This window comes from Emys orbicularis, chromosome 5 (genome assembly GCF_028017835.1).
Source record: "Emys orbicularis isolate rEmyOrb1 chromosome 5, rEmyOrb1.hap1, whole genome shotgun sequence".
NCBI classification, from domain to species: domain Eukaryota; kingdom Metazoa; phylum Chordata; order Testudines; family Emydidae; genus Emys; species Emys orbicularis.
The window spans coordinates 141055702-141081150 of record NC_088687.1 but is presented as its reverse complement, the minus strand read 5'-3'; the positions used below and the strand labels follow the sequence as shown (position 1 = coordinate 141081150).

At 46.3% G+C, this 25449-nt stretch overlaps 1 protein-coding gene across 1 annotated transcript in view; it reads right to left on the bottom strand.

The window, feature by feature from the left end:
- Positions 1–25449, bottom strand: part of SFXN5 (sideroflexin 5) — a 181564-nt gene that overhangs the window by 11159 nt on the left and 144956 nt on the right. Inside the window, exon 13 of the mRNA XM_065404998.1 lies at positions 19165–19282. Coding sequence (XP_065261070.1) covers positions 19165–19282 — 118 coding nt within the window. The remainder of the gene's footprint in view (positions 1–19164; positions 19283–25449) is intronic.

The window sequence follows — 25449 nt, the reverse complement described above, 5'->3', positions numbered from 1 at the left end:
TCTATCCGTGCTGTCACCAGGAAGTTCTGAGTGGCTGTGGTGTGCAGCATAGTTAATAACAATGGCGCGTGGATTTGGCACGATGTACGTAACCAAACAACAGCATAAACTGTGAGAAGTGAGGCTGGATACATGAGAAATGCAGGGATCAAAGATACTTGCACAGCTGCTGGGTGCCAAGCCATTTAGCCAGTGATTACTTGCGCGATCGAGGGCTTTAGTAACTCATTTCTTTCCGTCTCTGCTTTGATCATGGCCTTTTGTTTGGCACTTTAAAGTATGGAATTTGAAATGGAGGAATGACATTCCCTAAGAGCTTTCAGTACTGTCTGGTGATGAAGGGAAAGTCAAGAATCGCCAAGGAGCTTTTTTTTCTTTTGCATTAGTGGCTAGAAAACAGCCCCCCCGGTTCAAAGTGTTAAAGGAGAAAGCTTGAGGGCTGGGGGGAGAGCACCAGGAATAGGCTGTTACATGTGTGCTTTCATCCTCGTCCGGGAGGGACCTTAATCTGCATCACAAACCCATCATGCAACCTGGCTAGCTCGGCTAGTGCTGGCAAAGTGCTCCATACGCAGAGATACAGCCTCTGCCCCAGAGAGCTCACAGCCTAAAAGAACGCAAGAAGTCAGGTTGCACCAGAGAGCCAGAGGTGGAAATTGTTTAAAAAACACTCATTATTTTTCCATTTTGATTTTTTTTTTTTTTAAATACAAGCTTATTTCTTGTGACCCTCATGGAAGCTTGACGGGTGGGGTCGTGGACCTCTAGGATTGAAAGGATGCCCTGTGCCATGTGGGGAAATGCCCACAAATGGAGGAGAAGGAAAGGGACAGGGAATTGAGAGGGGCCTCACTAGTGGTGTGCAGAGACACAATAGGAGACAAAGTCTGAGCCGTAGGCAGAGCCGAAGCTGTGAAGGTTAAAGGGGGACCCAGTGGGTAGAGTTGGTCACATTCATCATAGGTACAGGGTGGCCCCGGGCCAGAGCAAGTGGGGGCCCCTCCCCACCCCTTCCACCTGCAGTCTGCTCTGACACCCCACCCCACCCCCCGGCGCTCCTGCCGGGGAAATGGGGTCAGTTCATGGTGGCTTGTCCCACTCTGCCTGCCTGGCACTCCTGAGGCGCTGAGTCCGGGCATGGAGGCTTGCACCGCCCCTCTGCAGGAGCGCCGGGTGGGCGGAGCGAGGCAAGCACCCGTGCCCTGACCTTGCTCGCTGGCAGGAGCGCCGGGTGGGCGGAGTGGGTTGGGGCGTGCCCATTTTTCAGGGCCCCCACAATTAGCCTGGGCCCCTGGGCACGGGCCCTGTTGGCCCGGTGGCTAATCCGCCACTGCAGGGTTGGGATGGCGGGAAGTGCTCCAGGTGGGGCATGAGCAGCACTGGCAGAGGGATGCGAAGGGACGCTTTCGGCACAATCTTGCCTAGCTCCCACTCGTGCTGTTAGTCCTTCATGAGCACGGGCAGTGAATTCACATGGATGAGATCAGCAGGGAGCAGAGGCGGACTCAGCCCTCTGTGGGATACGCCTCCCTCCGGTAGTAGTCACCTGGCTGTCTTTAAATGTTTCGTACCCTTTCATACAATGATTGCATGGTCTTCCCTGAGATTATTTCCAGAGCCCCTCCCTTAAGAGCACGCAGCACTTTGCATATCACACACAAGACAAACCCCACACTCTGGAGTCTACTCAAATGTGACGCGCGGACAAGGGCTCAGGCACAAGAAAGGGTGGAGAGAGCGGAGGTGAGGAGAGCCACGGGAGAGGCTTTGTGGGTTTTGAAGGACCACCAGGTAGGTGCTGGGGCCTTTTGTGTTAGAAGCTGTTGCAAAAGCAGAAGGCAGCCAGTGAGAAGCACTGACAGAAGCACTGTTGCCCTGGGCAGAGTGTAATAATGTTGCCCCTTCCTCTCAGTTCACCTATTGGCAAGAAGTGAAAACTTTATGTCCCCTTCCTCTGCACTAAGGAACATAAGAACAGCCACACTGGGTCAGACCAAAGGTCCATCTAGCCCAGTCTCCTTGTCTTCCGACAGTCGCCAGTGCCAGGTGCCCCAGAGGGAATGAACAGAACAGGTAATCATCAAGTGATCCATCCCCTGTCGCCCATTCCCAGCTTGTGGCAAACAGAGGCTAGGGACACCATCCCTGCCCATCCTGGCTCATAGCCGTGGATGGACCTATCCTCCATGAAAGTGTCTAGTTCCTTTTTGAACCCAGTTATAGTCTTGGCATTCACAACATCCTCTGGCAAAGAGTTCCACAGGTTGACTGTGTGTTGTGTGAATAAATACTTCCTTTTGTTTGTTTTAAACCTGCTGCCTATTAATTTCCTTTGGTGACCCCTAGTTCTTGTGTTATGAGAAGGAGTAAATAACACTTCCTTATTTACATTCTCCACACCAGTCATGATTTTAAAGACCTCAATCATATCCCCCCTTAGTCATTTCTTTTCCAGTCCCAGTCTTATTAATCTCTCCACATATGGAAGCGGTTCCCTACCCCTAACCATTTTTGTTGCCCCTTTCTGTACCTTTTTCAATTCCAATATATATATTTTTGAAACGGAGCGACCAGATCTGCACGCAGTATTCAAGGTGTGGGCGTACCATGGATTTATATAGAGACACTAGGATATCTTCTGTCTTATTATCTAGCACTTTCCTAATATACCTGTGCCACATGCTGCAAAGAGACCAATGTTTCCAATGCAGACACGATACACTAGGATCTAGATGATCAGGGTGCATCCAATGGGTTATAGTGAAATCCACAACTGAGCAATCAAAATGAAATACCTCCAGGCTTGGCCTACCCAGCCCACAGACAAACACACTCGGCGTGCCAAGCCTGCTGTGGTTTTTACATTTTGAAGTAAAACAGAGCCGTGAGCTGGTACAGAGGCATAACTTAAGTCAATATCTAACGACTTATGGATGGGTTTGATTTATACCTCCCCCGCAAGGCCATTGTGACCTGGGAGCTGATTTCTGTATAATTCATAGAGTGTGTGTATGTGTTGTGGGGGTTATCAAACGTTCCATTTGGACTGCTAAGGGGTGACCCATTTCACTGCAGATCGGGTTTGCATGATGATAGATGTCTACTTAGAGAATAACATGCTTTAAATCTCACTAGTGTAATTTACCTGCAAATTATATGTGGGGGGCGAGTGGGGGAATTTAGGGCTGCTTCTACCCAATGTCTCTGTTCAGGGATTTACCATGTGGCCGTGGACGCTTATTCTCAGATTGGCATTAAAAAAAGGTCACCCCGGGAAGTGAATTTTATATTCAGTTTTTTCTACTGAAAAAAAGCAGCAGCAGATTATTGTGGACATTCAGGCTCTAGTGGTGTGCCCGTGTCAGATGCTCTCTCTGTGCTTGGTATCCATGTTTGATGCACACACCTTAGGTGGGGGCTTTTGGCCACCAGCACTCATCTCCAGCTGTCTGGAGGATATGATGCTTGCTAACGTGGTGGGTCGGACGGTACAAAGCAGAAGCTCCAGGAGCTGAAGAGTTTTAATGTGGGCAACCTGCGTAACCCCGCTGGTGAAATCTGCTTTGTAGAAAATGTCTCCGTGACGACATGAGTGCCACATGCTTAATTTATGCTCTCTCACATCTGCTGAGTCTTCTGCACAGGACCTAGAAAGCGTCACTGCCTGTGACAGAGCACCAGGTGCGAGCTGGAGGCAGCGACACGGGTGATATCAGGTGTGTGTATGACAGCGAGCAGAAATACTCCCCAGGTCAACGAGTGTTAGCTGCAGATCAGTGCAGTGTGGCTCCTGTGCTTCTGCATCAAGAGAAGACCGTGATCAGAAAGGAGACCTGGTGCTTACAGCTACCACCCAAGGAGATTACATAGTTTACCCTCTACATCTGAGGCCATTTGGAGCAGAGAACAATTCTGTGTTTTGTTTGGCTTTCCACTGCCGGGTTTAATCTTTAAGCCCTCCACAGGCTTGGCCCAGTTATTTCCATAACGGACTCCCTCAGCCATCAGGAAGTACAAGAACAAACAGATATAAACTGGCCATCAGGAAGTTTAGACTTGAAATTAGATGAAGGTTTCTAACCATCCAAGGAGTGAAGTTCTGGAATAGCCTTCCCAGGGGAGCAGTGGGGGCAAAAGACGTATCTGGCTTCAAGACTAAGCTTGATAAGTTTATGGAGGGGATGGTATGATGGGATAGCCTAATTTTGGCAATTAATTGATCTTTGACTATTAGTGGTAAATATGCCCAATGGCCTGTGATGGGATGTTAAATGGGGTGGGATCTGAGTTACTACAGAGAATTCTTTCCTGGGTGTCTGGCTGCTGAGTCTTGCCCATATGCTCAGGGTTTAGCTGATCGCCATATTTGGGGTCGGGAAGGAATTTTCCTCCAGGGCAGATTGGCCGAGGCCCTGGGGGTTTTTCACTTTCCTCTGCAGCGTGGGGCACGGGTCACTTTCTGGAGGATTCTCTGCACCTTGAAGTCTTTAAACCACAAGTTGAGGACTTCAATAGCTCAGACATAGGTCAGGGGTTTGGTTACAGGAGTGGGTGGGTGAGATTCTGTGGCCTGCGTTGTGCAGGAGGTCAGACTAGAAGGTCATGATGGTCCCTTCTGACCTTAAAGTCTATGAGTGTCTCACAATGACAGCTGAGACGGACAGGGTGGAACTCTCAGACTCTGCCCTCTGCTGTGGGATCCACAAAGCCAGAAATCTGAGCACACTCGAGGCTCGCAACCTTTAGAATGTGACACAGGCTCAGTTTGCTGCACAAAACCTTCTCAGAATCCCTGCGAAATAGCTTTGAGGAGTCTTCTCCAAATTTGCAGTGTCAGCCTCAGTACTGACAGCCCCAGGCATTTGAGCATCATTAGCCAGGCTCCAAAACATCATGAGGTTGGCTTAAAAACCATGAGATTTACAAAAAAATATATCTTTTTTTTTGCCTAGTGGTTTCTGAACCATTGGGGCCATTCAGGACATGTTTTGAAGTTTTTCTCCACAATCATAAGGACTAAAAAGTTTGTTTTTTGTTAACAAAAGCCAAGATTCATACCTAATCACTTATCTTCAGGAGCTGGGGTTTTAAGAAGAATATCAAATATTGCAAAGCTTGCAGTGAAATCGTGAGAGTTGGCAACACTCTGACCCTAAGACAGTGGCGTGAAATTAAGGAGGGAGTGGAAAGGATGGTCCTTTTGAAGAGCAATGATGCTCTGTGTTTGGCAGGCAGATACTGCAGCCTTTAGCGCATTAGACGTGAGCAGGACAGAAGCTCAGAGGTTAACACATGTGTAACGTGAAGTTACTGCCTACAAGCACTCACGTAGTGGCAATTCCCACGCACGTGACTGAATCAAATAACAAAGTTCATCACCGCAGACAGAAAACAGGTGACCCCAAGGCAAAGGCAGGGCACTTCCTCCCATGCAGTGGAGAACCAGATGAAGGGGCAGAATCACGACTGGTCAAGGGCAGGGCTTCTGATGCCCTTTCACATGGAACAAAAAAAGAAGTTTGTTCATTCTGCAGGGAAGTCCTGATTATGTGTGTGGCATGTCTAGCGGAAGGTAAGAGCACATCAAGACAACTGTTTGCTAGCCAACAACTAGAGATTGCCACAGTCCTGGTCCTATAAAAAGTCTCTTAAGATCAGAGGCAAGCACAAGGCAGAACCATTTATGTTTGACCTTAAAGTCAGCAGTTGCAGTGGGCTGAGAACTCTCCCCCACAAGAGGAAGTCCTTCTGAAGTCAGCTGTATGGGGGCATTTAACATAGCAAGTAGGGGGAGAGATTCCTTACTCACTAGTCAGGAGATCAGGAAGTTTATGCTGTAGATTGCATTCTGGTGGGGTGGGGTCCATACCAGCTAAAGCAGGTATGGAAAGATCAGGACTAGCCTACCTAGAAGATGACCTGGGGATGTCCACAGACAGTCTGTAACCAAAGCAGCAGAACTTGGGTTCTGAAGCAGCCCATCTTTGTTTAATGAAATGGGCTATACAAGCCCCAGCACATACAGATACGTTTGACTTTTGTCCTCTTTTGCTGGATATAAAGGCCCATACTTTCACATCTGGATGCCCAGAGTAGGCATCTACATCTGCATTTAGGCACCAAAAATCAAAGTGGCCTGATTTTCAGAGGTGCTGATCACCCACAACTCCCAGTGAAATCACTAACTTCAGGCACATGAGTGTCAAAATGTGGTCCAAAGCATACAAGCTTTTCAACATGACTGCCAAGATTAGACAAGCTAAGCAGGGTCAGCCTAGACCAGCACTTGTATGGGAGACCACCAAGGAACACGCAGGGTGCTACAGAAAGTGGCACTGTTGGTTCAATAGGTGGCACTTTCTCCCTATGAATCCCTGTTGAAGAAACAAGGACATTGGTAAGGATCAAATTCTGCTTACCTAACTCCCGCATTCCCAGTGGTTTCAAGTGGACACAGTATGCTTCTTCACTTCCTGTCCTCAGCTCTCGTAGTGTTGCTCTGCATAGCTAAACAAGGCTACTGCATATCAATGATGTGATTAGTGAGTGTGCTGTGGAGTAACAAGTGTTAGAGAAATGAAACTGGTATTTTTATATTAGCCAGACCTAGAGCGGTATAATGGAAGCTTTCCTTGATGACACATGAAGTCACAGTGTTTCAAACAAGTGCCATTGTCTCTTGAAGTGTTGAAAGACGGAAGAGTGAATACCAACTCCCTTCTCTAGAGAGACAAGGTGGGTGAGGTAATATCTTTTTATCGGAATAAAATATCTTGTATTCTCATTAGGATTTTATTCTCATTCAATCACAATGTCAGAAAGGGATTTGGTTTCATGTTTTTATCTCTGTCCCTGGGACACAGGTTCAAATATGTAAACTATCCATCCTGCAAGCGCGCGTGTGGGTTGGCCCAATAAAAGGCATTACCTCACCCACCTTGTCTTTCTAATATACTGGGACCAACATGGCTACAAAAACACTGCATAAGCCTCCTTTCTCTCTCAATCTTCAGCATCAGCAGCACATAGTTCTGACAGTGGCAATTTTTCTCTTTGGGTGAAAATGAGCAATAAAACCAGATTAAGTCCATTTTAAGGAGAATCCCTCACACAGATCGCATAGCAGGAGAAAACACTCCTGGCTGTGTGGGGGTGAATATACAATCTCAGCAGGTATATGATATACTAAGAGGGAACGTCAAGGACAGCGTGATGGATGTTACAGGATTTAGGGAAGCTGCTGTAGCTTCCGAGACGCCAAACAATCTGCTTGAGAATCTCACGCTTTCAATGTGTCTTCTTCTCTTGGACGGGACAATGAATGGGACGACCAGGAATATACCACAAACCTCACACAGTTAGAAAGGCCAAAGGGCGTGACTATAATCGCTGGCCTTTGGGGAATTTGATCTGTTAGTTGGAACTTCTATACATTAACTAATTCTTCTTATGGCAAGCAAATCTGGAACAGTTCTGTTTGCTAAGCAGCCATGTGTCCTTAACACCTCCCTTGGAGTGTGGCCACTGCACGTATGGGGAGAGGCACAGCAGCCATCTCTCTGAGTAAGGGACTGCTGAGAAATGTCCTGAAGAAAGAAGGCAATTAGCAGGCCCTGGAAAAATGGTTTCTTTCCATAAAGTGCCTTTTAAGTATGGCTTTCAAGCCTCTTTAAGGGTTAATGTTTAGCTGTTTACCTAGAGTTGTGGGATGTCAACTCTTTCTTTTGACTCTTAATGGCTTATAGGTATCAGGAGGTGAAGATTCCTTAAAAGAGATGGTGTCAGGAATGTTTTTTATGCCCACCAGCACCCACACACCTGCAGGAGTTTGTGCTTGCAGGATGGATAGTTTACATACTTGAACCTGTATCCCAGGGACAGAGATATAAACATGAAACCAGATCCCTTTCTGCATTGTTATTGAAGCCTTCTGCAGTACAAAGGGGTTCTTTCTCTCCCCACCCACATTAAATGACCACAAATAACTGTTCAGTTCAAGGCAATTCTTCAAACTACTGCTCTAGGGATCAAGGCTACAGGTTTAGGGCCTGATCCTGTGAGGTGCTGAGCACTCTTTCCTCTCACAAACTTCACCTGGACTTGATTTCAATGGGAGAAAGACTCATCTCCTAATAGCTCCTTTGGAAGCAGCGGTGACATGCCTGTATTAGGCACAGAGACAAGGTGGGGGAGGTAATATCTTTGATTGGGCCAGCTTCTGTTGGTGGAAAGGATGAGCTTTCGAGCTTCAGAGGCACACATTGAAAGGGCAAAAATGTGGTGACTGGGTCAGGTAACAAATTGCCACTATTGTAAACAGACTTCAAAACACAGATCAACCTCTTCACACATCAAAGTTGTTTTGACAGGGGCATGGGAACAAAAATCTGGGTGCTGAATAAACCTGAATATTGCTCACTTGTGACATTCAAGGGATGAGAAATGCCAGTGTGTCTCGTAATTACACTTGGGTGCAAAGAGGCATTTCTAACTCAAACCGTCTTGTTCAACTGCTGCCTCATTTTCAATAACTTCCGAAGAGCGACTCGTGCTGGGAAAAGGAACCTCTGAATACAGAATTTCCATCTATTTCTCTGCAACACAGGCACAACCTGGGCAGAAGGGAGGTATGCTTCCCCGAAGCTGGTCACTGAGATCTTGAGAACAAGGCAGGTCAGCCATTAATCAATTCAACCCCAACTGATGACAATTCAGGTGCCAACTGTGACTCAGATGCCTGTTCACTAGAACCTGGATTCTGACCATCCAACTCATTTTACACAAGTCTCTAAGCTGCCACCAGGAAATATCTTCCATCTGCTATCAGTCTGGGTTAGATTTAAATTGGCAACCTACCACGTACCCCACAAAGGGAGAAGTGGCCGTAACTTCACTAGGGACTTTGCTATTGCTATGGAGTTTACATGGAAGGTGCTCAGAGATGCTACGGAGATGGGCAGCAGTATAAAACGGATAGATGGAGGGATTAGATAGATAGCTATATACATCTCCGTAGCTACTAAGGCCTCTTCATTTTATAAAGTTTAGTTTCTTTCCACATTGAAGGGGCAATGCATGTTTCTCTCCTGCTGAAGCATGACTCAGAAGGACACTGCACAGATTTATGCTGGAAGCATGGGGTTTCCCGCGTTCCTTTAATAGTAACAAAGCTCTAAAGAGATTCCACAGGCTGCCCACAAGAAAAACTCCCAGAAGTCTGCTGTGGAGGCAGATGCTGCTTCTGGGAGATCATTGCCAATAGGTGGCACCTGGAATGTGTGGATGTTGTCCAACTGAGGCGAGGAGGAGGAGTGGGCTGGTGCAGTGAGGCAATCCGACACCTCACCAATGTATTCCCCTCTCTCGCCCCAGCTACGTTCTCAAAAACAGAGTTTCAAATAACGCCAAGGGATTCTGTCAGATAATTGTGATCATCGGTGCCTTGGGCTTTTTATAACTAGAAGGAATGATACAGTGAGGGTAATTAAGCACTGGAACGATTTACTAAGGGCTGTGATGGATTCTCCATCACTGGCAATTTTAAAATCAAGATTGGATGCTCTTCTAAAAGGATATGCTCTAGTTCAAACAGGTATTATTTTGGGGGAGTCCGCGGGGCTGTGTTATACAGGAGGTCAAACTAGATGACCACAGTGGTTCCTTCACTATAAATACTGTTCTGATGATATGCCATCTCCCTTTACAAACTCTCTGCACACAGCTTCCCCATTAAAATGCAGCCAACTCTGGGGTAGACTGGAGCAGAGGGCAGACTGGAAGCAGGAAGGAACCAAATAGTTGCAGTCACTTGGCTCAGCAGCTGCTTAGCTCAGAGTAAAGTAGCTTCTTCCCCGTCTGCATGACAGTGGAGTCACTGCTGGAGATGGGGAGAGTTGGGATAGACAGGGCAGTTCCACGTGATAGGAGGGGAGAACGTAGGAGTGGACGTAAGGGTCGGAGCCAGGTGGGAGAGGAACAGTTGCGGGGTATTTGCAACACACAGAACTGACATGGAAAATGTTTTCTGATTCCTATTGCCAACATTTCATTTCATCTTATTTCCTTGGAGAACTAAAAAAAGATCCTTTCAGTTTGAGCAATCGTGCTCTCTGCTGGTGTTTTTTACATGCTCCAGTACTCACACAGGCTCTGGGTGTTTCTTAATGCCTTCAGAACGCATGGCACCTCGCTGTACTAATGATCTCCCAGACAGCAGCCCCCGAGAGCATCACAATTAGAGGGAAATGAAAGGGTGTACTCGTTGGAGGAATCTGCTCTACAGGAAGCGAGTGACTGTGATTTTTTTTTTTTGCCCTGGTTGTTTTTGCAGCAAAGGTGTTCTGCAGATGCCAGGCTGTCAAGGTGGGATGGGGGAGTGGAATGGAGGTGTGAAGGGAAGGCCAAAGGGCAAGGCCAAAGGAAAAACAGCCTGTGAAATCTGGCTCCTCAGGAAACGCACGCCAGGCCTGTGAACCCTGCCCTCAGAAGAGGAACAGCTGGTGCAGGTGAAAGAAAACAAGAGATGAGAAAGAGCGAGCAAGTGAGTTGGAGAGAAGAGAGATTGCCTCAACGAGGCAAGTCGTTTTCTCAAATCTCTTCTTGCTTTGTCATCTTATTTGGAAAAGGTTGACGGGAGGGAGAAAGGAAGGGATGGGTGGGAATTGAAACCTCAAAGAAACAAATGGGCAAAAGACCTTCTGCTTTAAATCAAGGCTGATCAAAACCTTTCTGAAAGCAGGCTGTACTGTTCCGACAGAGAGAGGGTCTAGTCTGCCGTTTTGAGCTGATACACTTTGCCGCCTCAGGCCAATAGCGGGAACTTTTCTTGTCCAGCAAACTATAGTTTTTAGTGTGCAATCTCCTTTCTGAGTTACATATTCCAGTATTTCTGCTGTGCTGTGGGACCCTCTCTGAGCCTATTAGCCCAATTAGCCACTCAGTAAAGGACTGAAAATGTGAAAGACGTCAGCATTTAGGACTAGTAGCACTTTGTCAGTCTAGAGCACTCTATAAAGAGCTTCCAGCTGCTCTGGTGAAAAGACAGTTAAGCCTCACAGCAGGCCTGGGAGGTAGGTCAGTATTAGTCCCACTTTACAGATGGGGAAACTGAGGTACAGACAACAAAGTGATTTGCTCAGGGTCACACAGAGAATCAGAGCTGGGACTAAAACACTGGTCTTCTGACTCCCAGTCCCATGCTTTAACCAGTAGACCATGCTCCCTCCCTTTGGTTACTGGGGTGGGATCCAGTAGAGCAGATGTATTCTTCCATCTAAATTAAACAGTCCCAGATGCCAAAATAAAAGGTAAAGAATGGCCCAATGAGAGAACAAGATCCTACCCATAGCTCATAAGAATAGCCATAGTGGGTCAGACCAAAGGTCCATCTAGCCCAGTATCCTGTCTTCCGACAGTTGCCAGGGCCAGGTGCCCCAGGGGGAATGAACAGAACAGGGAATCATCAAGTGATCCATCCTCTGTCGCCCATCCCCAGCTTCTGGCAAACAGAGGCTGGGGACACCATCCCTGCCCATCCTGGCTAATAGCTAGGGCATGATCCTAACACTGTGCAGAATGAAATGGTTTCTCTGCCGCTATATGACGAATAATAAAGGTTGTTGGTTCAGCCTCGCACCTGTCAAATATTACTTCAACTCAAGTGAAGCCCAAGCCAGATAAAACCATAAAGTCATGAGCCTGCTACCAAAAAATGTGAGTTTCACATTTCCCAAGGACAGCCCTGTGTGTGTTGTCCAATATCCGATCACAGCAGGGTATCTAGATTTCCATTATCCCATCTATTGAAAGGATGAGCAGGTAACCTACACTTCAGTCCTATAAAATCACTCGCAGCCCTTTTTTCTCTGTGTGTGGGACACTCTGCTATACCCCAAGCAGAGGCTACATCCCACCCTCACCCTCATTTCCCCCTTCTGATGGGGTACTATACTTCTCTCCTTCACTGGACAGGGACCACTCATTCAAACTCCAGCCTTAGACAGGAGTTAGTCCACCCCACCTACTCCAGACATGAACACCCACCATCCTCCACTAGTCACCCACAGCTGAACCTGATACAGCTCCAAATACCACAGCTTTTATCTCCAGCCCACCACAGATCATAACAGCAGCGGGAGCAGCTGAGATACAGGGTCTTATCAACCCTGGTGGACCACCGGGGAAGCCAAAGGAGTTACATCGGAGGTTAACTGGGTTCACGAATTACAATTTAAACTTGAATCAGCATTAAAAACTAAAGTTACTCTTGTCTATGAGTTACTCTGTTGGTTTGCAATAGTGCTGCCTTCCACTGAGATCCCTTCAGAGTCCTACACTGGGCTAGGTCAGTACAGAGAAAGGAGCTCTCCCAGGAACATCTTAAGGCTGCAGGAAGAAATGCTGGAATTTCTGCAGGTGATTGCTTTTCCCTAGGAGTGGTACTGAACCTATGACCCAGGAGAGCGTTGGCTGCTGGAGTTGTGGATCTGCTGGAGCGTACATCATAGCCTTTCAACTGGCATATAAAACTGAGCTTCTGACACTTGTGGACATTCAAGACCTCAGGGCACTTGTCACAAGAAGGGCAGTTTTCAAGGCCAACCTTGACCATAAATGTCAGTTTCGGCCAATGAGCTTTTACGCTGCCTAAAGCCATCAGCATCTAAGGACACCATCCCTCATACCTGGGACTAAAGACAAGCCACCATACTTCTCACTTCTTAAACATCTCCCCAGCCCCAGCAGCTGGCAAATCCTTTCCCCCACTCCTCTCCAAGTTGGACTAAACTACAGTAGAGAATCCCCTCAAGCAAGGCAGTCTTAAGGGAGAGATGGTTGCTTGGAGAACCCCTGTTGCCTTGCATCTGATTTCACTCCTAAGTATGATATAAGGATGCTTCTGGAGGGCTATGGCTGTGACCTCCATACAGCTCTTTTTGTCAAGTGCCATTTCATTAAAAAATCAGCCTTTTAACTGTGGACACATTTCAACCTCACCAAATCTGCTAATTATTGACAGTTGGTGAAGAGGAGATTTCACTTGTTCCTCCTGTTAAACTGCATCTAATTAGTAATTACTGGTTCACTGTCATCTTTACTGCAATAATCCCACTGCACATTGGCTCATTAACCTTTTGCTTTTCTAATGCAGCCTGCCAACAAGATGAAGGCTGAAACAGATTGGAAAACAATAGCTCAGTCTTGTATTTTAGATGTTTTTCCTCTTGCCCTGGAGAGCCGACGGGAAGATTATTTTTAAGAAAAGAATTTCAATTGCAATCAGCCTCATTCTTGGTGATGGTTTGTCCTACAGCTAGTCAGCTACTAGAAGTCTTTAAACGGAGCCTGTGACGGGGCCTGGGTCTCTCTGTCACTGACTCCTCTTCCAGATGTTTCAGCCCTTGTAACCAGAGCCCCGTGCACTACACAGCATGCTGGACCTGGGTTCGGCAGCAAGATTCCTGGACTCTGCAGGTGCAGCAGACGGAAATTGTGCAGCAGTTTCTTTTAAATAGAAAATGAAGGGTCTGAGTTAATTAAATATGTACGTGAACAATGAACTCAGTAGGGCAGCCCCTGGCTTATTTATTGGGATGCTGAATTCAATTGATTTTATGCAATTCCCATTTTCAGTGTTGGACATGTTGCAGATGTTTGTACAGGCAATGCATAACTGCACTGGAGGGACAGTCAGTGAGTATGCTGTAGGTTACAGCAGCTGGGCAGGAGATGCTGCGAGAGGCATAGGAAGCATGGGGGGAGGGATAGCTCAGTGGTTTGAGCATTGGCCTACTAAACCCAGGGTTGTGATGTGAGTTCAATCCTTGAGGGGGCCACTTAGGGATCTGTGGCAAAATCAGTACTTGGTCCTGCTAGTGAAGGCAGGGGGCTGGACTCAATGTCCTTTCAAGGTCCCTTCCGTTCTAGGAGATGGGATATCTCCATTAATTTATTTATTTAAAAAGCAGTTTGAGATTGTGAGCTAAGAATATTAACTGGGTATTTCTGCTAAAGCGATCTGCAGTGAAATACTTAATGCTGCAATTAGGTTTCAGAGTCAACACCCTCTTGAGATTAATGGGATAATTCCCACCATATTCCCATAAAGTTTTAGACTTGCTGCAGACCCAAGGAGACATCACTGCATTGGTTTACACTTGGTTTCTGTTTTCAGGGTTATCTTCACAACCATAAGGGCTAGAAAAGAAAAGAAAAGAAAAGAAAAGAAAAGAAAAGAAAAGAAAAGAAAAGAAAAGAAAAGAAAAGAAAATAAAATGGAGCTTCTGGAGCACATGCCTGCAGTATGAAGTGAATCAGAGAACACCTGGGGCTTTGCTCTTGACTAGATATGGGTCCAAGACAGTTTTGATGCACTAACTTTCCCAAAGCTTGGTTGATCAACTCAAGGGTTACTATTCTAATGTCTATGTAGACAGTTTTAAGGCCAGATTCTGATTTCACTTACACTGGCTTTAAACTGGTGTAACTCCACTGACTCTGAGGCAGCTATTTCTGACCTACGTTGGTGTAAATGAAAGCAGAATCAAATCTTACGGCTTAAAAAAACCAGCCAAATGGCCTGCTTCATTAATCTACAGAATGTGGCAAAACTCACCATTTTTCTCAGGCCTATGGGGAGCAAGCAGTTAGACAGGATGGGAAAGTAGAGGTTTGGTGATAGGAATTGCTATTAAGGTCTCTGGCTTTTGCATAGGTTGCTGGGGCACCCCTTTAAATCTGTTACAGGGCTTTAACTCTGTGCAATACTGTTTCTTGTACGTTTTGTAAAGTGCTCAGAGTCAACAATGGGAGCTCAATACAATCAACATAAATACATTAAACGAACTAGGCTCCCCACTTCGGTCCCCTAAACTAAACTGAGAACAAAAAACCACTGAAGCTCCTAAGCTAAGAGAGAGCTTAATAGTGAATCAGCTGCTAGGCTCATTTAATCACTGACGTCAAGTACATGCATAACAGAGTCAAATTTGGCTCATTTACTGTTATTTTAAATGGTCCCTCTTTGGAGCCGAATCCCCTGGTTACACTCCTGTTGCCAATCATTTGCTCCATGGACATAGCTTGTTACAAGCGGACTGCCTCTAATGTCCTATCTATAGCTGCTTTACACCTACTACCTCCACAAACAAAACAAATACCTGTAGCACTGGGCACAGAGTTCATATCCAGACACACAGGAAGGTCTGCTAGCGTAGCCAGGAGAGGAAGCAGGTCTAGCAGATTTTGTGGGCCACTAGTGCACACACATAAGCCAAACACATCACTCGCTCAGAGCCTGAATTTGAGAGACTCAGGATTGATGGGCTGTAACAGGACCCCTAGCCAAGTCTGTGAAGAACTGGCTCGGAAGAGATTATGGTTTTAGAGAACTGACCTACTCCATTCACTTCCTAGGTGCTAAATGTCTCCAAAGCTCATCAGCCATTAAACAGACCGGAATCAGATTCTGCAGGACTGGAGATTACACACACCCTTCAGTAAATGGAAACACTTTTTAAAAGACTGGGAGTCTGATAAGACTGAACATAAAAATGCTTGATACCTCAAGTTCCCACAGCAGGACCTCAATTCTCTTGAAGCTGAGCCTGAGGGACCAGAGCTGAGAACCCAGTGGATAATGAGCAATACACCACTGGCTGTAATGGCTTCCCTTCACTGACACGATGCGTGGGCAGAGAGCACATCAGTCTGTTTTAGCAACTAATCAGCTCTGATTCATGTTTACACTGTAGATAACACTTTTTTTGCTTTTAGAAGGTCACTTTCAATTAATCTTTGTACCATTTTAAAAGTCCCCATTGTTTGCAATTGTAATAGTCTTTGATGCAAGATAGACATTAATTTTTCTCTGTAATTTAAAGAGAGCTGGGATTGATATGGCCATTAACATCAATATATCCTGTCAGACCAAAATATCAATAATAGCACTTTTCACCCAAAGAGCTCACAGTACCTTACAGATGTCCGTAAGCACTGTTAGACTCATTTTTCAGATAGGAAAACTAAGGCACGGACTTTTTTTTCTCTTTTTAAGGCCCAAACCTTCACAGAGGGCATATAATTTTGGATGCTTCAACTTTTGGATAACAAACTTTAGATACCTGTGGCTTGATTGGGTGCTCCTCGCTTCTGGAAATCAGGCCCTAGGTGCCTTAAGATGGAGACCCAAACAATGAGTCACCCAAAATTAGTGGACATTTTTGAAAATTTAAGCCTTAATGACTATCTCAAGGAATTTAGGCCCAAGGAATTTCAGTGGCAGTTGTGATTGGACCCCAGTTCCGGTTTTACTTGAATGGTTTCCGCTACAGAACAGTTAAGTATCCCATCTTCTTTTGACTGGCATTTTGGTGACCCCGTAAGCAAGAGAACATCAAACTGGCTTTGAAGTGTGGCTTTTGGCCGAAAAGTGAAATCTGACACAACCTAACATATTCTTGTTGTTCGGCACCAACAATGTGCACTGTGCTGCACAAGACACAGAGCAAAGGCAGTCCCTGCCCTGAAGATACAATCTAGAGATGAAATGGAGAAGGTGGAATACTCTGAGAAGCTGCAAGAACACGTATCTGCTCCTTGTGTGTCTTCCTGTCATAGAGGCTTGCTTTATAGACAAAAACAACAAATGTTCACTACATGAACACTCCGGAGACAACACAGACCTGGGAGGGTGAGCAGGACTGTGTTCTTCCTGATGCACCAGAAACAAAAGAGGCAGCTCAGTTCTGACCGCATAATCTTTACTATGGATGCTAATGAAAGAGAATGAACCCAGCTTGACTCTCAGAGCCCAGGGTGAGCTGTCAGGGCCCTCAGGTAGAAACACAAACATCATTTGACTTGTGAACGGAGCACATTTGACCTAGAATCACTGAAAGAGAGTAACTATGGAGGGCCACAATGTCATCTTTAAAGCATTACTCTTGACTACAGCTGCTACCCTTTAAGTTTCAGAGTAGCAGCCGTGTTAGTCTGTATCCGCAAAAATAACAGGAGTACTTGTGGCACCTTAGAGACTAACAAATTTATTAGAGCATAAGCTTTCGTGGGCTACAACCCACTTCTTCGGATGCATATAGAGTGAACCATATATTGAGGAGATATATATACACACACATACAGAGAGCATGAACAGGTGGGAGTTGTCTTACCAACTCTGAGAGGCCAATTAAGTAAGAGGAAAAAAACTTTTGAAGTGATAATCAAGATGGCTCAGTACAGACAGTTTGATAAGAAGCAAGTGTGAAAATACTTACAAGGGGAGATAGATTCAATGTTTGTAATGGCTCAGCCATTCCCAATCCCTATTTAGCCCTGAGTTGATTGTGTCTAGTTTGTATCCGCAAAAATAACAGGAGTACTTGTGGCACCTTAGAGACTTACAACCTAAAGCAAATACTCACCAGCAACCACACATCACTGAACAAAAACACTGACCCAGGAACCTATCCTTGTAACAAAGCCCGATGCCAACTCTGTCCACATATCTATTCAAGTGACACCATCATAGGGCCTAATCACATCAGCCATACCATCTGTGGCTCGTTCACCTGCACATCTACCAATGTGATATATGCCATCATGTGCCAGCAATGCCCCTCTGCCATGTACATTGGCCAAACCGGACAGTCTCTACGCAAAAGAATTAATGGACACAAATCTGACATCAGGAATCATAATACTCAAAAACCAGTGGGAGAACACTTTAACCTGTCTGGCCATTCTTTGACAGACCTGCGGGTGGCTATCTTAAAACAGAAAAACTTCAAAAACAGACTCCAACGAGAGACTGCTGAGCTGGAATTGATATGCAAACTAGACACAATCAACTCAGGGCTAAATAGGGATTGGGAATGGCTGAGCCATTACAAACATTGAATCTATCTCCCCTTGTAAGTATTTTCACACTTGCTTCTTATCAAACTGTCTGTACTGAGCCATCTTGATTATCACTTCAAAAGTTTTTTTCCTCTTACTTAATTGGCCTCTCAGAGTTGGTAAGACAACTCCCACCTGTTCATGCTCTCTGTATGTGTGTGTATATATATCTCCTCAATATATGGTTCACTCTATATGCATCCGAAGAAGTGGGTTGTAGCCCACGAAAGCTTATGCTCTAATAAATTTGTTAGTCTCTAAGGTGCCACAAGTACTCCTGTTATTTTTACCCTTTAAGTGCAAGCAGAGAGGATTCTTTCCAGGTACATTTTTTTAAATGCCTCATTTAAACGTTTTGTGTCCCCGCTCCACCCTGCAATTAATATGTGTTAAAACTGATTACTGCACAGCCTAAGAATCCTCAAGACAGAAGTGGGTGAACCAACTAACTCCTATGGGAGAAAAAAAGGATGGGAGGGGAAGGGAGGCCAAGCAGGAATGGTGCCGTGTGTTGTATTTAAACTGTATATTTCTTGCATGGAACATAGGACTTTCTACTCAGTTCATCACTGGTTAACTTCAGCCTTCACTTAATTTGATCCAAACCTCAGGAATCAAATCCTTTGTAATAAATATAACAAAATCACAACCCCTTTTTTGATCACCCAGGGCAGGTATTGTTGTATGATCCAATCACCAGCTAAAGGAAAGGAAAACCCACATGATAATAAAAGATGAACATGGCTCTCTGTATGCATCCAGCCATTGTTACTGACAATGTAAGCACTGTTATGTGCTGCGCAAGCTGTGATGTGCACGCCGGAGGCCATATATATAACAAGACCAAGCACATATTTAAGTCAAGGAGACAACAGCTGACTCCCAAAGAACAGGAAGGCCTGGTAGCAATCAAACATTCAACAGAGCAATCCATTTTTGTGATTCACTGTGTTGTCCACATACCAAACCCACACCTGCACATAGGCCCTCTCTCTCTAAACTGCCAAGTCAACATGCCCCCTGTACGCGTAGGCTAGAAACAGCCAACCTTCCCAATGACTCTTCTGGCTGGGGGCGTCTCCAAAAGCCTTAGACTGCGTGAGGTTTTAGATCCTGTTGGCTGCTGTGGTTGGGATCACCTGATAAAATCTCGCCCACCATTAGCTGGGGGAGGCAAACAAGCTGCCACGTTGCGGGGACTTCAGTGGAGCTACTACGCCTCTGCTTTGCGCGGCACAGTGTGATACAGACTAGACGTGCACTGACCTCCGACATCTGTGGAAAGAGACTGATGGCCAAGGGAAGAGCCAGGCCAAAGGCCGCGAGGCACACAATGCCTTGCACTGGGAGAACCATCCGGGGACGGGATCGCAGGAGAGACGTTCTGTAAAGAGGAACGAGGCTTTGTTAGTTCAACGGACACACCGGGTGACCCCGCGCCATCATCCAAACAAGCTCTGCTGCTCTGTTAATGCTGCACAAGGAGCAGTGGAGCAGTCTCCCTGTCTGTGACTGACTCCAAATCCCACCTCGAGATCCGACCGTCTCCCTGGCTCAGGACTCCCTGGCAAAACATTCATGAGACAGGACCAGGTCTCTGGCCCTTACTCATGTTAAGCGGTACCCTGCTCTGGGAGTGGTCCTAATGAGATCAGTGGGACCCACTCACAGAGGACAATGCTACTCCTGGTGAGTACGAGCACCATAATCTGCCCCACAGGGAGTTATGCACACACGATGGGCCAGTCCTGCAGGCCTGTGGAGTTCCATTAAAGTGAACTGGCCAAACTCAGAGGTGATGTGCCTAGGCTGGTGTAGGCTGGACTCCCTGGATGCAATTGCATACCAAGCCCCCTGGGGACCCAGCACACAAAGCTGTAGCCCTGTCTGGGCTAGCAGGGGGTTGCTGTGGCCCCATAACTGAAGGAAAGTGGGTTGTAGCCCACGAAAGCTTATGCTCTAATAAATTTGTTAGTCTCTAAGGTGCCACAAGTACTCCTGTTATTTTTGTAAGTTGATGCAGACTTGCAAGTCATAACCTGGAGCTGCTCAAAATAGGCATAGTGCCATCTGCTACAACCCCAGCCGTACCATGCCCCCCGTGTTCCCAGCCCCAGCTTGGCATGCCCTCCACAGGGGGGTGTTTGCGGCTGCCTTACACAGTGCCTGCACCAGGCAATTCTCCTGTAGCCAGCTAAGGGAAATCAACACAAGGGTGAGTCCCTCCCCCTTACTCCAACTGAGAGTTCTTTATATGCACTTACCAATGTGTAACTTATGCACATAGCAGCTGCAAAAAATGTGCAAGTTGAAGTATGGTGGGGCTACTTTGATGTAGACCCTCCTGTTGGTTACTTTTCTTACTGCTCTGTGCAAGATACACCAACGTAGAGGGCCAAATACAGTAGCTTTTCCTACCCTCAAGCTATTATTGACTATTTGTATTACAGCAGGTGCTAGAGGCGCATGTCCTACCTTCACTGCAGAATTAACTCGGGTGATCAGCACCTGCATCTGAGCACCTGGGTTAGCTTAGCCTGGGTGTGAGCTGCCACCTTGCCAAGCCATAATACCTGAGTTACTGTATCCTCACTGGTACTGTGCTCCCTGGTGTGTGTCACTAGGACTTCTGGGGACATAACCCATGGTTCTTCGCGTTGCAGTTAGCTGAGCCACTCTATAATTCTTTCCCTATGAGTTGTGGGAGAACTTGTCAGTCCTTCTGAGCACACGGGGGGGAATTGTGGGAAGGCACTGGAGGACGATCAGCACTCAAGCCTGCATCCTCACTCCAAAGCGGGTGGGTTACCGGCACGAGTGAAAGCAGAACTCAGGCTCTAGCTCTCAGACCCAGCCGGGCCAGCTAGCCTGGGTTTGAAGCACCACCAAGCTCAGGTGAGAGGGCTTTGTATGTGGACAGGATGGGGGTTAGGGACAAGACCCGAGTACGAGCCTGAGTGAACTCTGCAGTGAAGACAGACCCGTAGTATAAAGACAGACCCTGCCCCAAAGAACTTACAATCTTAACTGCAAGACAGACCGAGGGTGGGAGGGGAAATGAAGGCCTGGAGAAGGGAAGGGACTTGCCCCAGCACACCCAGCAGATCAGTAGCTGTGTAGGGAACAGAACCCTGTTCTCCTGAGTGCCTTTCCTACCCTTCATTTAAATCATCACTCAGGGCTTTTCACATTTCTTCTTTCCCTTTGTCTCTCTGATCAGCCTGACTGTGCACAAAACAGCATTGTAAGGTCACAAACGGCAGGAAGCGAAGCAGCTCTCTACATCGAGAGAAGTGGCCAGCCGAGCACCTGAGGCTCTCTCAGTCTCACCAATGGTGGCGGCTGAGAGCTGCATTTTTAATTTTCCTTTGAGTAAAGCTTGGGAATAAAAATAGGGCCAGACCCTGAGCTGGTGTAAATCAACCATAGCTCCTTTCTCCTCCAGAGTCATAACTCCGCACTAATGGTGAGTGGAGACAACACTGCTCTACATTAAGTGTGCACTCCGCAAGCTGGGCCCGTATTATCCAATATTCATCCGTCCTGTGATCAGTAGCCTGGAAAAGGATTTAAGCGCAATCCTTGTAGCCTATGCTCAGGCAGAATTCCTGCTGAAGGCAACAGCAGTTGTGTTTGCATAAGAAGTTCAGGATCAGGCCCTTAATTATATTATAACAAAGTTCTAAGATTACTCTACAGGAAAACAAGCCTTCAAGAATTGCCAGCAATGAAAAGTGGATAACTGGTCCCCTCTCTCTGGGAGAGAGGAGATTGCTGGAACTGATGCATTCAACTTGTGCTTAAAATGTCATGATCCATTAGAGCCCTTACTGAGAAACGTGTAGAGACTGGTCTCTTTCTGGCTTCCCTGGAGTACAGTTTAGAACCCAGACATCATTGCTTACACCATCCTGGCACTTTAATTTGGAAGCTGCCCCCTTTTTAATTACTGCCCTGTTGGGGTCCTTATAATCACCCAAGTCAAAACTAAACCAATTTAAAATGATCACTGGTACAGCTCCCAGGTGTGACTTCCAGGAGTGTTTTAAACTCAGGCCAGTTCAAATTACAATGGCTATAACCTCCTAATTAAGAAGAGTTATGGCTTGATTTAAAGAAAAAAAAACTAATTAACACATGAAGTGTAATGTCTTAATTGGGACTCGGATTCTAAAATTTGTGAAGTTCAGGATAAATGATTCATAATTAGTGGAGAAGGATCACTTTTCTTCTGCCCTTAGGATCTTTGTCCTCAAATCAGTTTTCAAAATAACATTTAGCTCAATATTGTCTTCTGCATTTTGCAGAGAGGGAATCGGAATGCTGTCTAATATCCCAACAACTGGCTCCCCCCCCCTAAAATCTACATCTGATTTCAATTGCTAGATGTTCCACAACCTCCTGTTTGCAAAGCAATCCTCGCATACCAGATAAAAGAATGAATTCACTGTTTGTTAAATAGTGAACTAGTTTATTTCCCGGTAAATAAATTGTGAGCCTTGCTCAGCTGTTAGAGTACAGAACTGGAAGTCAAGACTCCTAGGTCCTATTAACAGCTCTGTCACTGAAATTATGACCTGGTCTACATGGGGGTAGAAATCGAACTAAGATACGCTAAGAATATGATAATTGCATAGCTGAAGTCGATGTATCTTAGGTCGACTTACCTTGCGTCCTCACGGTGCGGGGTCAACTGCCGCCGCTCCCCCGTCAACTCTGCTTCCGCCTCTTGCCGTGGTCATAGAATCTTAGAATATCAGGGTTGGAAGGGACCTCAGGAGGTCATCTAGTCCAACCCCCTGCTCAAAGCAGGACCAATCCCCAGACAGATTTTTGCCCCAAATGGCCCCCTCAAGGATTGAACTCACAACCCTGGGTTTAGCAGGCCAATGCTCAAACCACTGAACTATCCCTCCCTCCTGGTGGAGTACAGGAGTCGACGGCAGAGCGATCGGGGATCGATATATCACGTCTACACTAGATGCGATAAATCAATCCCCGATAGATCGATCACTACCCGCCGATCCGGCAGGTAGTGTAGACGTACCCTATGTCTACACTTAAAATGATACAGCGGCACTGCTGCACCGCGTCAGCATAGACGCTACAGCAACAGGAGGGGTTTGCCCGCTGCTGTAGTTACTCCACCTCCCCAAGAGGCAGTAGCTAGGGCCAAAGGTGCTGGAACTAGGGGGGTGTGTGTGGGGGGGTGTTGCCGCACCCCCTGGTTTGAAGTAGTAATAACAACCCAAATACGTGGTTTCTGCCTTCAGCACCCCCACTATAAAAGTTGTTCCAGCACCACTGGCTAGATGGACAGGAGAATTCTTCTGTTCACCTAGCACTATCTACACCGGGGGTTAGATCGGCCTCTAACTACACCCCAGAGAGACGTACCAAAGCCATTGTAATTTTTCAGTGTAGACCAGCCCTGACGTGCTTCGGGCCAGATTGCGATGATCATACTCCCAGGGAACGAACAGTACCTTGCACTATCAGTAGTTCCATTAAAATCAACAAGGCTACTTGTGGAATCTGATACGACTCAGTGCAAGTAGGGATATCCCACTTGAACCCTCTGTGATTCAAAATATATCAGATCAGCACAAATTTTCCAAAGTGGCCTCTAATTCTGAGTTGCTCCAATTTTTGGGTGCTCAGCTTTGGATGCATTGAGCCCAATACATTGCTGCCTGCATCTTGTGTTGTCCTTTACACCAGTGGAAAACGAGTGCAACACACTAGCAAATCAGAACGGTAGGGTTTTATACCCACTTTGCAGTGGGGCAAACAATGCTCAAGGCAATTCTATGGTGAATCAGACCCAGCGTTCCTAAAACTGGGAACCCAAACACAAAGTACCTAGAATTAAAGCCACCTTTGAAAATGTGGGCCTTGCCTCTTCTGTTCCTCTGCCTGCAAAATGATCATATTTACATCCCATTCTTCCCATTTCTGAGGCACACAGAGCAGCGCGGCCTGCCGCACGCTCGACTGCGAAGCACAATTAACATTTGCAAATTGATCTTTGGATGAAAGACACTATGTATGTGCAAAGTATTTCTCCTCCTGCCACTGCCACCACTTTTCTCCTTCTGTCTGTCTCTCTCCCTCTCTTTTTAAGCTTTGTCTGTCTACTCCCCCTCAAAATTCCCTGGTGCCTACTTTTTTGGCATCTTGCTGCTGACGCACAGCGGATACAAGCAAGCCAATGACATCATGAGGAGCTTCTGGCTCATTGAGCTCAGGTATAAATTATGATTCTGAGATAGATGTATTTAAAACAGAAAGACCTTAAAGATCCCATATATATATATATGTGTGTGCGCGCATGTGTGTGTATATCAACTTATGCAGACAGTACATCTGCTCCACAGACACAGTGTGTTGTAGATCTTGTAAATACACCTTCATTCAACTTTCATCACATTGTTCATTAGTGATTTAAATTTTGCATAATTTGGCAGCTGCCTCTGGTGTTTTTCAGGAGGTACTGTAATTTATTCCATATGGAAGTCACTTGGTGTACTAAAAAGGAGTTATCAGGTTCAGTGAACCAGAGCTGTATTTGCCTAGAAGAAGGTGTTAGATGCTAAACTAAATATGACAGGAGTTAACTGAAATCTCCCGACTGACAGATTCTGTGGGTTTTGTCGTGTTTAATATAAACAGGATCATAGCTAATACGTACATTATGAGAGACTGGGAATTACAATGGGGCAGGAACATTATGTTGATTTCTTGTGGGTCAAAGCCCTGAGTATCCTGAGACACATCCCAGGCAGGAGGGGGCTACTCAGAGCCCCTTGTTAAAACTGCACTTCCAAAATAAAGGAATGTATGGGGTGATTTTCCTGTCCTTGAGGGATCTGTCCCGTATCTGGATCCTGCTAATCCACCCCTGCCACAAGCAACTTATCCCTAGGGATCAGAAAAATCTACCTGAGGAGCACATTTATTTTGCCAGCTGGATGGCCTCTATTTTTAAAATCAGTTCCCTGGGGAAGCTTCCCCCAGATGCCCTACAAGCCATCCCCACCCCTCCGTTGAGGATCACCCAAGAGAATGCTGTGCTTTGGTTGCAATAAGGCAGCTGTCAGGAGAGCCAGGGACTCCAGGATTTTCCTTTTAAAAGGAAAACCAGCTTCGACTTAGGACATGTGGGAGCCTCAGCATGGCATGGGTGCACGTGGCTGTGAGGCTGTCAGCTGAGCCATTTCACCGCACACCTGGAGACCTATCATGTTAAAATCTGGGCTAGAAGGGAGGTTAAGAGAGAGAAGAAACTCTCATCTTTAGGCGGTAAAACTTTGACACTCTCTACGGATTCCCCTTAGTCCCCACACTCTGCCGACATCACCAGCCTCATCGGACGACTGGCCAGTTCTGCACCCCGTGACCCCGTGCCTTCTTCCATGTGGCCCACTGTGCACAGTACGACCTCCCGGAGATTACCACAGGGTCCCAACCCTGCCTGCACGTAAGTCCCTCTTGAAGACCCACTTCTGCTGGGCAACCTACAGTGAACTGAGCTGTCTTGTACATAAATTG